The sequence below is a fragment of the Haliotis rufescens genome, unplaced genomic scaffold (assembly GCF_023055435.1).
Source record: "Haliotis rufescens isolate VD_foot unplaced genomic scaffold, xgHalRufe1.0.p SCAF_11, whole genome shotgun sequence".
Taxonomy (NCBI): domain Eukaryota; kingdom Metazoa; phylum Mollusca; class Gastropoda; order Lepetellida; family Haliotidae; genus Haliotis; species Haliotis rufescens.
In genome coordinates, this window is record NW_025963791.1 from 40503455 (window position 1) to 40516984 (window position 13530).

Here is a 13530-nt window from a genome sequence, read left to right on the forward strand (position 1 = left end):
TACCCATACAGTCATGCATGCATGCACACGCAAGCACATGACATACGTATACCCATACAGTCACGCATACATGCACACACAAGCACATGACATACGTATACCCATACAGTCACGCATGCATGCACACGCAAGCACATGACATACATATACCCATACAGTCACACAAGCATGCACACGCAAGCACATGACATACGTATACCCATACAGTCATGCATGCATGCACACGCAAGCACATGACATACATATACCCATACAGTCACGCATGCATGCATGCATGCACACGCAAGCACATGACATACGTATACCCATACAGTCACGCATGCAAGCATGCACACGCAAGCACATGACATACATATACCCATACAGTCACAAGTATGCATGCATGCACAAACAAGCACATGACATACGTATACCCATACAGTCACGCATACATGCACACGCAAGCACATGACATACATATACCCATACAGTCACGCATGCATGCACACGCAAGCACATGACATACGTATACCCATACAGTCACGCATGTATGCATGCACACGCAAGCACATGACATACGTATACCCATACAGTCATGCATGCATGCATGCACACGCAAGCACATGACATACGTATACCCATACAGTCACAAGTATGCATGCATGCACACGCAAGCACATGACATACATATACCCATACAGTCACAAGTATGCATGCATGCACAAACAAGCACATGACATACGTATACCCATACAGTCACGCATACATGCACACGCAAGCACGTGACATACATATACCCATACCGTCACACATACATGCACACGCAAGCACGTGACATACATATACCCATACAGTCACGCATGCATACATGCACATGCAAACATATGACATACATATACCCATACAGTCACGCAGTCAGTCTAGAACTTCATGGCTACACTACAAGTCACTAATGTTCACATTCCTTCTGACTCTCATATGTTTGAATAAAGAAAAAGTTTCTGTCAAATGTCACATGCCCAAAGCTACCCCACACCATGCCACCCCACCCCACACCATGCCACCCCACCCCACACCATGCCAACCCACCCCACACCATGCTGACCCATCCCACACCATGCCACCACCCCCCCCCACCATGCCAACCCACCCCACACCGTGCCACCACACCCCACACCATGCTGACCCACCCCACACCATGCCACCACACCCCACACCATGTCACCACACCCCACACCATGCCAACCCACCCCACACCATGTCACCACACCCCACACCATGCCACCACACCCCACACCATGCCAACCCACCCCACACCATGCCACCACACCCCACACCATGCCAACCCACCCCACACCATGCCACCACACCCCACACCATGCCACCACACCCCACACCATGCCGACCCACCCAACATCATGCCACCCCACCCCACACCATGCCAACCCACCCCACACCATGTCACACTCTCAGAAGAACTCTCATGTTACTTTCCGACCAGATGACCTTGACTTGTCTCAGCTTTTTGGGAGACATCAGCTGCTGGACGTAATTTCATGATAGATTTACCAATAATTTCCTAATCACTAATTTGTCCTTTTTGAACCAAATCAATTGGGTTTAACAGAGTTCATCAATGACCAAGATTTGGCACTAAGTGCACACGATTGCCTTACTCTCTCTGCTGGTTGACTAATCATTGATGTCAATACAAGCCAACACTGTGAAGTCCGTCACAATACAATGGGGAGTGAACATTTTACTTCTGGTGAATGTTTTTATTTTCCAAGGACAATTAAAATGCAAAATTGCCATTTTTTCTGGGTAAATCAATTAAAGGGGCACTGATCTAAAGCAATTCCCTGGGACTGGTTGTTGCCTTTGTTATTGTTTTTTCCGTGAGTACCCGGATGATATAGCAGAAACCTAGACTAGTTCGCGACCTGTGCTGCGCAATTTGTAAGCGCATTTGTCACTTTTATTTAAGTATAAGGGCATATGGTCACATTGTTCAACAAAATGAAATACAGTTTTGGAAATAATAAGGAAATGTAGGTATCTTTGTGGGTGGCATTGGTGACGAAGTTTTGATAAGTCACTTGCTTGGTAATTGTACGATTTTTTATTGACACTATTTTGACTTGCAACACAAAGTAAATATTTCTCCTGAGCATTGCTTATTTTATCATGTTTATATCTTTAAAGTCAAAATGTGCAAAATTTTCACTTAGTAAATATATTAAACGCCGGAATATTCAGTTATTTTACAAATTGACTGAAAAATATGTCCATCTGTTTTATTTTGATAACAAATTCCAAACAAAAGACTGAACTTAGGGTGATCTTTGTACAACTACTGAGAGCTACTGTAGGCTGGAAACATCATTACTTTTACTGTTACATTTATTAGGACTGTGGAGCTGTTTTACAATATGTGAAAACTATTGTGGAAAACAAAAGACAAAAGTCACTTTCTTGGATTTCTTGCAGAAACTGATGAGAATACAGTGTCCAGTAGATGTAAATGTGTGAAGGGTGGTGGGGCAGATGAGGGGTTAAAGTGTTCACTCGTCACGCTGAACACCGGGATTCAATTCCTCAAGAAGGGTACAATGTGTGAAGCTCATTACTGGTGTCCCCTGTCATCAAATTACTGGAATATTGCTAAAAGTGGTGTAAAACCATACTTACTCACTGTTAATTATTTATTGTCTTTCAATAACCTAAAATGTTGTTTCTCTAAAAGTAAACAGAAAAGTAAAAAAAGCATGATGTTTGGAAATATATTGCTTCACAAATACTTTTACTTTTATATAAAAAAATTAAAAAATCAAACTTGTTTTTCAAATTGATTGATACATTGGCAAACTTTTAAACCAAACATATATTGTTTTTTTTCCTTTTGGAACATCAAAAGCTCTAATTAGGTCCTGTAGATACAAGACTAACCATGCTAACGGTATTCATAACACACACGATATGTCTTTGTACAGAAGAAAGATGACATATTCCATTTTTTACATGATTAAAACCAGTTTGGCACAAGGGTATAGAATGTTGTCTCCTCCAGGCTTGCCGAGGTACGAAGATGGATTATGGAGTGGACGTGTCCGACTCAAGCCTGTCATCTAAAGACGAGGATGAAATGGATGCCGCGAACAGTGTCAGCATACGCAAGATTCCCATTGAAGCTGACTTCTTGTTCGCATATTCAACAGTACCAGGTACAAAATGTTGGAGATAGATGGAGCCATTGGAAGATGAAAAGTTTAACTTCCCAACATGCACTTTTTCAGATAACTTAGTGCGAGATTACAAGGATTGACTATAAGTAGCAAGCAGATCGAGAGCTGGGTGCTTCTTCCACCCCCTACTTTGAACCATACTAATCATGTTGACGAAAAACTAAATCATTTGGAGACATGTTGGATACATGTTTTGAACAAATGTAACGGTTAATTGACTAATTTTTGGCTAACAAATGCAAATTGTTTCCTAAAATTATGTGCTAGCAGTTTGTATGTTAAGTGCATCCCCTTTCCCACAAGGCTGTGTCTGCACTTGTGCAAGGTGTTTGGAAGCAGGTTTGGTTTAATAGGCTTTATTGCTATGGTGGCATTGTTTTTGATCAGTTTATCTTCCCTTTGATTTGGTCTTGCCTTGGTCAGAAGGGACTGTGAGTGTGTGAGTCGGGTACTGAACCCTGGCCTTCCGTGAGACAGGCAAACACCATGCCGCAGTTTTACAATGCAGACTCTAAGACGGTCAGTCCTTGTTTTAGTACCTTAATGCTGCGCGTCAGGCTGGGTAACAACAAATACCATCTCTTCACATCTTTGGTATGAGAAAGTGAGTTGGGTTTAACACTGCTTTGAACAGTGTCACTTTCATGTGAGCGGAATTTAAAGCCCGAGCTGATGTTTAGGACTTTGGTGAGACCCACGAGCATCGGTAAGGTGCTGATCAAACATAATCAGGGCGAACTTCTATTTGAAACCACAATCGTATGTATCTGGCAAGCCCAAGGGATGCAACTCTGCACAGCAAATTGCGACGCCTGAAATGACTGGGCCACCCGTGCATGTCATGATTTCAAATGCTTTAATTTTACATTTGGGCTGGCCCACATTGCTATAGCAAAGAATGAGATATCTGAATTAATTATTGCATTTAGAGATGAAAGGTGTTGGAAATAACTCCAGGGATACACAGTGTTCATCTAGCCACACATGATAGCTTTAAATAATGAACCAGTAGCCCAGTGGTGTGCTTGATAATCAGTTACTCCCAAGCTGAGATAAAAAAAATCTGTTTTTTATACACTTGATTGTCAGATTAAAAATAAATAAATAAAAAATTTGGGAAAAAAGGCCTTACCATTTTAATGCCTTTTTCTTATTTATGATGAGCACAGGTTATTCTTAATTCTGGTTGGTAGGGTGAAAGAGAAAACAAGCCAATGTATAATAGAATGTGTAATGTTTCTTTGTACTGCAAGGTTTTTTCTTAATTTTTTGTATTACTGTAATTATTTCACAGAAACAAAAGTTGTTAGTTTCATTTGAACCCACATTTACAAAATATTTGTATAGACAAAAAAAAAAAGAAATTAAGGAGTCAATGTTTGTACTTAATAATGCCAATATATTTTATTTGTGTTAGACTTATAAAAAGTCCCCTCTCCGAATGTTTCAGGGTACTATTCGTGGAGGAACAACCAGGACGGCTCGTGGTTCATACAGGCCCTGTGCATCGTGCTGGAGAACTATGGCCTGAAGATGGAGCTACTCCACATGCTCACACATGTCAACAGGATTGTTGCGTACGAGTTTGCGTCCTGCACGGACCGTGAATTTACGGACAAGATGAAACAAATGCCCTGTGTTGTTTCCATGCTGACTCGATACGTTTTTTTTCGACACAAGAAACAGGACATCAGATGAAGACATCTCCATTGATGGTGCTCTGCTTTTACAGTTGAATATTCAGCACAATGTTGCCATGGAAATGGTGACCCTGTATTAGCCTTATCTGGCTGCAAGAGTTACAGATGACTTATTTTAAACAAATCAATTTTTGAAGAGCTGATTGTTTTATATTCATGTTGAATTTTATTAATTCAACAGCAAAGAATGATTTTAACACTGTAATACCACATGATTGATTTATTGGTAATAGGTATTAGCTCTATGTAAAACACCACCACGATCACTTTGTTTGGTGTACCACATGCTCACTACATGTTCAGAGAGGTTAAACTTAAAGCACTTATATATACTACTCAAAAGAAGTTAAACAACACCTGATTTTTTCACATGACTACAGTTAATCTGCCATGGTCATGACAGAATAATGACAGACACACAAACAATTCAGGTGTTGTTCTTCTGTTAAGTAGTATAAATAGAAATATGCACCTAGTAATGTGTCTGGCATATGACAAGTTGACATTTGAGGTCTTTATCAATTAGGCATCAAATAAAGATAGTGACCAAGCAAGTTGTGATGCAACATGATATTTTCTGATTGGATTGTTACATCACCGGGCATCGATGGTATGTGGGGACGGGTCTGATTGTGGCTGACTTCCGTTGGAGGTCAAGGTCACCAGAGGTCACATGAAGTACATCTGGGTATCTGGGTGATCAATGCCAAAGAATAATTACAAGCCTTGTGGGTTTTAGCTGAAGGATGATAGGGATTATGTTTGATTTGCATCAACTTCAGACATGGGGACATGGGTGGCCAGGTCATCCACAGCGCCACTGTTTTCTGTATAGAGTTGCCTTTCTTTGGTGAAACTTACGATCATGGTTTACTTATGGACCATACCCTACTCGTTGGTTTCACCAAAGTATTAAACGTTGAAGACCTGCATCACCTCTTCACTATCAAGCTGACACTATATACTACTCAAAAGAAGTAAAGGACCACTTGATTCTTTCATATTTCTATATTGTCACGATATGGCTGAAATACTGCCGATGTGACGTTAAATCTTAACTCACTCACTCATATTTCTATAGTTAATCTGTCATGGCATGACAAAATTAATTATAGGAATATGAAAGAATCATGTGGTCCTCAACTTCTTTTGAGTTGTCGAAGTGGAATACTGTTCAAAGGGGTGTTAAGCGTAACTCCCTCGCTACCGATATTCTTGAGGCAGGGTTAGAAGGGACTCAATGGAGAAATTGTGATGTCTTTCAGTTTGTAAGCCTTTCTTTCTCTGATGTTGGCTATCAGTGAAACAGTAAATGTGTTTGGGTTGAGGAGCACCTGCAGCACAAAATCTCACTGTCAGCAGAATACATTATGTATCTAGATACACTATTTTTGGAAATATTGCATAATTTTGATATAACAAAAATCTGCAAACCCTGTCTTTGTATCAAAATTTCCATTTTGATAAATGGTCATGATACAAGGTAATATATATAATATACCAATATATATGCTAAACTAAGTACAGAGGGGAACATATCGTGTATCTCATCATAGAGGTTGGTATCGCTGTGCACTGGTAAATCAGCCTTATCTACAGCATGCCTTTCACATAGGGATATTAAGGTTGATTATACAGTGATAACACTGCATCCGGCACCGTATTTCCCTAGTGTGGACGATGGTGTGTAACTCCAGCAGCTACTGATCAACTTAAGAATTACTTGTGATTTGAGCATATACCCCTGAGCATGCTGAGTGGTTTGGAAATATGTGCAAAATATATAACCTATTATTATTATTATTATTATTATTATTATTATTATTATCTGTAGGTATATTTAATTGGTTACTTTATCTTTGGGGAAGGTTGGATGCAGAACAAGTTGTTTGAAAAATGTCACATTTAGGATTCAGGGATGTGAGCAGGTTTTCCCGAAAAAAGAGGAAAAGTCTAGGGGGTTTGGGGGCATGCCCCCCCAGAAATTTTTAAAACATTTGTTTGCATTTTAAGCAATTTCGTGCAGTTTGGACAACATTTACACCAAGAAATGTAATAAGTCAATGGCTAAAGTCAATAAGTCAAATAAACAAGATGGCAGATGCAGTAAAATTTCGAAGTTAAATCAGTACTTTTAAAAAATTGGGCATAGCTTTCGCGCACCTGGCTACCCGCCAGGTCTGGGAGCAATACTGCCATAAACTTCAACCCCCATCCCCCAGACACAAGGACAACTGTCACAAGCGTGCAATGTCTGACCCTTTCCCCATGTTGAAGCATATTGAAAAAAACTTACCTTGTACTTACTTACCTTTTGGTGAAGAAAACAAAACTCCATTGCAAACATAAGACATTAATACAACATATATCCCCATGACATGGGGTTTTGGATGCTGAAGAAACATTCATAGTTTTCTCGCTTATCACATGAACAACTGTAAAACATCTCATTCACTTACAGGCTAAAAGACAACTTTATCTTAAAAACAAGCCATCAGCTGACTCTGAGTATTTACAATTTCTGTGTGACGCCACACCCCACGTTATAGTGCAAGTATTCGTGACAGAAAACGTATGATGTCCGAAAACCTATGCTGGTGAAAGCTCTGATCGAAAACAGGACAATCCGTGGCAATTGTCCGGTTTTAGATCATATTTTTCGGAGTGTTTTTTTAAAAAAAATTACGCGGAAGATGATTTTTTCCGAGGACTACTGTTTTAAAAAACGCGATTTTCCGCGTTTCTGCAGAGATTTCACATCCCTGAGGATTAAAGGTCATGGTAAAGTAGCGTCTTAATTTACTTTTTGATATTTAAGACATTCACCTATACTACTCAAAAGAAGTTAAAGAGCACCCAATTTTTCATATGACTATAGTCATTCTGTCATGTCAGATTAACTATAGTCATGAAACAATTGGGTATTCTTTCACTTCTTTTGAGTAGTGTGTATATGTATATATAGCTTGGAATGATCAGAGAAAAAGTGATGTTCATGCAGAGGATGTTTTTCAGTAAAAGCCATGCAGCACAATCTCCAGCTGTTCCCCACTCCAGTAAATGTGCAGCACCGACCCTCAAACACACAAACACTATTCCCATGGTGGGAGCTTGGGGAGAAACATGTACATGATGGATGAAAAGTGAACAAATTATTATTAAATGGATGCATCTCTTCTTGTGATATTCATGACCAGATCATTGTTTTTCTTCAATTTGTTTGTCAAGAGATTCATGACTTGGATTCTATGGTATTGTTGGAAATGTCACCTAACCATTTGTTCACTACAACCAAGAGGACTATTGAGGCACAAAACATGACCAAACTGTTCTGGACACAATAGTTCCCAGGTCTGTCACACAAAATACATGATGGTAAAGGAGAAGGGAGGTAACTCTTGTTAACACCCCAGAACAAAGTTGCACTTTTGGGCCCTTTGGCCCACGGTTCAATTCAGTGGACAAAAATATATTGGGTGTCTGACTTGGGCAAATATATAATAAAGAAAGACCAGTTATACTATACCCATACTTTAACCATTTAAAAAAAAACACTTTTTTGTCTGGTCTTCTGTATTATGGATTTTAGTACTCACTTTTCAGAAATGAAATAGTGTTTTCTTGCAGTTTTGAATAATATATTATCTCATGAAACAGATTGATTATCACTTTCATCACTTTGCTATTGTTTATATCCATCTATATATGGTCCAAGTTGCCCCACATGTTAAGATGGCCATATCGGGCCATGTTTTATTGTAAGTTTAAGGATCAATGTCAGTGTCATATGTATCGTCATGGAGGAAGATAGTGTATTGATGAGGAATTAGTATGATTTGGGCGTCTGACACATTGTTTAAGTGTCTGAATTCATTTGGGACGTTGTTTGTCCATCAGCTGATATGATGCAGTGACCATAAAACACAGCCACCTTGTTGAAACCTGTGGTAGTGGGTTTGAATCCCAGATTGTGTTTCTAAGTAGGATTGGGTTGGGTAACTCTGGTACTCGGGTCGGGTGGGTACTGAGTAGGACATGGGCACCCGGACCCGTGGTTAGTCACCCGATATATTGTTTTATGACCCGGAACCGTGGTTAGTCACCCAATATATTGTTTTATGACCCGGACCCGTGGTTAGTCACCCGATATATTGTTTTATGACCCGGACCCATGGTTAGTCACCCGATATATTGTTTTATGACCCGGACCCGTGGTTAGTCACCCGATATATTGTTTTATGACAAAAATATCTACAACTCTATGGTTACACTACAAGTCACTAAAGTTCGCATTTCTTTCTGACTATGCACCCTTTCCTTCTGACCTTTATAGGTTTGAATAAAGATAAACCTTCGGTCAACTTCAGTGTACGCATGACCAGATCGTTTTATACGTGTATCTCAATACATTTTACCAGGGATACGGCCAAACAACTCCCAGTCAGACATTTTACACCCAAGTCTATAGTGGGTACCCGGGTAGGGTCGGGTAATAGTGTGGTGGGTACCCGGGTAGTAAATTTGGACTCGTCCCAGCCCTAGTTTCTAGGTTTGTCAGCACCAAAGTGGTGACCTGCATCACTTCAGGCTTAACTCTCACATGAAGGAGACATGCTGTGATATGACTGAAATACTGTATTAAACCCACTCTCTCCTCACCTGCGTTGCCAAATGTTTCCTATTGAGTATATGGTGAAACCACTGACGCTCTGTGCAGGAGTAATAGCAGAATCAAAAGGAATATTTCATATATCTACACTCCCACTATCATGATAAGGCCAATGAATATTTCATATATCTTCACTCCCACTATCATGATAAGGCCAATGACTATTTCATATATCTACACTCCCACTATCCTGATAAGGGCAAGGACTATTTCATATATCTACACTCCCACTATCATGATAAGGCCAATGAATATTTCATATATCTTCACTCCCACTATCATGATAAGGCCAATGACTATTTCATATATCTACACTCCCACTATCCTGATAAGGGCAATGACTATATCATATATCTACACTCCCACTATCATGATAAGGCCAATGACTATTTCATATATCTTCACTCCCACTATCATGATAAGGCCAATGACTATTTCATATATCTACACTCCCACTAATATGATAAGGCAATGACTATTTCATATATCTTCACTCCCACTATCCTGATAAGGGCAATGACTATTTCATATATCTCCACTCCCACTTTTATAAGGGCAATGAATATTTCATATATCTACACTCGTACTTTATGATAAGGGCAATGAATATTTCATATATCTAGTGTTACGTGTCAATTCCCAAACTAAAACAATATGTTAACCCAGAAATCTGTATGAACTTAGTGTGAAACCAACAAACAACCAACAAGTGGTATACAATCAACAAATGTACATACATAATTCACTAAGTTTACAAATCAATACAAATTACTGCACAGCAATTACAATGGCAGTAAATAATGGAGTGCAGCACAATATTCAATGGCAATTTATAATATGATGACAGTGGTCAGTATTAAATACACAAATACAGTGATGATCGCAAGAGTCAGTGATAATATATATACAGGCAAGTCCCGTTAATCTGACATTGTTGGTTGCATATGTTTATGTCGGATTAACGTGTAATTAAGTAGTATCAACGTTCGTGATCGAAAATCGGACAACTACGTAAACACGTAATATAAAAATAACATATTGTTATGTGACATTGTTAGCGGAATGTTTTCTAATCATGCAACTTCTAAAGCTTAACACAAAACAACTGTTACGGACTGGAAGACTTATTCAAAATACTTTTAAAAAATAGTCTGGAATGGAAGTCACAAGTTTAAAACTGGTACCGCAAAGCTTAAGAAAGCTGCTTTCTAAGTGGCTAACGTTGACTTCCTGTGTCATTTCATTGGTCGGGCATAGTTCGCGAAAGGTTGTTCTGACGTGATCTGTAATGGGATGTCCTCGGCGATAGCAAGAACTTGTTTCTGATTTTAATGAGATTGAGGTATTCAAAGCATGTGATTAATCCTGTTTTCTTTATTTAAAACATTAATTGTTTATTGTTAAGCAAGTTTATCTTTGCTGCCGTTGTAATATGCAGCTACCAGTCGACTCGTCTCGCATCAAAACACAGGCTGTGTACTCACGGGCAGATGACCACGCAGTACGCTGATCACTGTGTCGGATTAACGAGACTGATTAATGAGTGATTTCAGTAATTCGTTGCAAATTAGGTGTGTTGGAGTCGGAGTGCGAGACTGTCGGACTAACGGGTCTAAATAGCACTGATTTAATAGGTTCCCCTCAGTAGTGTCGGATAAAGCCGATTGTCAGGTTCCTGAGAGTTGGATTAACGAGACTTGATTGTATATTCACCCAGCAGCAACAGTGGTCAAGCTTCCGAGATGGCCTAGGCAGGGAATCAGGGATGTACGCCATCCTCACATGAAAGCTGGTTCAGATGTGATGAAATCCATGAGAGATAGTTAAACATGCTATAACCCAACTAGCTAATGGAAAGTTCTACACAGTGCCCTCAAAAGTCTAGTGGCACTAGAACATTTCAGAAGTTTCTATAACATACTATCACCGTCTGCAGTATGCCAGACCGGAAATTTACACACCACACTAGCATCTCTTGAAGAATGATCACTGTCCAAACACAATGCAATGAGCGTCTACCGATTCTCAACTGAAACAATATCAAACAGTTACAATCATTGTGAAACAATAAGATACACTTACAGAAGAGAATTTATGGATGTCAACCTCTTCATTATGAGGAACACAACGTTTAGGAGTGGATATTAACTCCTTCATCAGGTGAATAAATGCTATGATGCAGAGAACATTTATATGTATCTGTAAGAACAAGAAAATATGACAAAGGTGGAAACTTAACAACTGATTATTGGCGCTGATAGGAGATTAGCAATGGGCAAAAGGAACCCAACACTTAACTTAGCAAACAGATCAAAGCTCATGTAAACACCCACAATTACTCAGTTTATCCTTTTATGGTCCAAATGATAACTGAAGTTCTGTAATATGCTCAGAAAGAGGCCATGAAGGAAACACTATCACTGCATTTCTGGAAGGAAAGCCCGTAGGTCTTGGGATATTGATAGGATTATGTTTGTTTGTTTGTTGTATAATGCCGCACTCAGAAATATTCCAGCTATATGACGGCTGTAAATAATGAGTGGACCAGACAATCAAGTGATTGATATCATAAGAATTGATCTTCGCAATTGGGATAAGATGACATATCCTGTTAGTCACCTCTTACGAGACTGACCACCTGATCCCGTAAGTCACCTCTTACGACAAGCACAGTCACCTGTTACAGCAAGCATGGGTTGCTGAAGACCTTTTTTAACCCGCATCTTCATGGGTTTTGATAGGATTAACATTTATATTGATCAACATTAAGTTGAAAGTAATTGGTTCAGTATTTGGAATTGTAGGCAGAAAATGTGAGATTTATAAAGACATGGTTGAAGATATCTCCACAAGGATGCTTGCCTGTTCAGTGGTATTTGATGCGGTTGAGATTTTGAGAGGCTTTTGGTGGATTTTAACACTTTTTAAGTGCCTGTGATTGAAGGATGCACAACATGATGTTTGAGAAACTGAATACATGTACAGTATACCAAGTTTCTCTGACCTAAACAGGGGCCTTTTTCTCATGTGAAGAAGCAGATGTAAGACCTGATTGGCTGTTGAAATATTATTTGCCATAACATTTGTTTGTGTTGTCCCATCATTTTTCATTATTTATATGTTTGTTGGATCACATATTTTTTGCTGCCAAAGTCAGAGATGTTGAAAAAACTATAGGAACTTTGATTTTCAATCTCTTTTAAATGTGTTAGTTAATTTGAGCAAAGTATGTTCATCAGGGAAATGGAAATGACTTAATTTATTATTCTGCAACTACTGGTGATCACTTTGGCTAAAATTTTTTATAAAACTGGGTGATGTGAAATGAGGTTTACTGTTGCGTTCAAGATTATTACACTTAAATTGTGATGTGCTTGTATGTGTGTGTGTGTGTGTGTGGCAGCTTGTACTAGTCTGAGCTAAAGCCGGTTTAACACAGCTATCACACTGAGATACAGTGTCACAGTTTAACATGGATACCCCACTCACCCTACTCACCAGTCTAGTCCTGTTTTATCCCCATCTGCCAGGGTAACAACAAGTACCATATTTTAAGGGGTTTTGGTATGTTTGTTTTAATGCCGCACTCAGCTGTATTCCAGCTATATGACGGTAGTCTTTAAATAATCAAGTCGGATCAGACAATCCAGTGATTGATATCATGAGCATCGATCAACACAATTGGGAAACGATGACATGCATCAACCAAGTCAGTGAGCCTGACCACCTGATCCCGTTAGTCGCCTCTTATGACAAGCATAGTCGCCTTTTAAGGCAAGCATGGGTTGTTGAAGACCCCGGTATGGCATGGATCGAACCACCAGTCTGCTCTCCAGGCAGACGCTCTATCCACTGGCCCATGGAGGTGGTCATACTATCAGGTTAGACAGGATATCAGCATTGGGGATGATTTTCTACGGGCAGCATGATATGTGAT

General features: G+C 39.5%; 1 protein-coding gene across 2 annotated transcripts in view; it reads left to right on the plus strand.

Moving 5' to 3' along the window:
* The window catches only part of LOC124142332 (caspase-3-like), a 150573-nt gene extending 144644 nt beyond the window's left edge, over nt 1–5929 (plus strand). For both annotated transcript variants that reach the window (XM_046510749.2, XM_046510748.2), the window contains exons 5-6: nt 3050–3203; nt 4675–5929. In XM_046510749.2, coding sequence (XP_046366705.2) covers nt 3050–3203; nt 4675–4922 — 402 coding nt within the window. In that variant the 3' untranslated portion in view covers nt 4923–5929. The remainder of the gene's footprint in view (nt 1–3049; nt 3204–4674) is intronic.
* Nucleotides 5930–13530: the final 7601 nt, after the last annotated feature.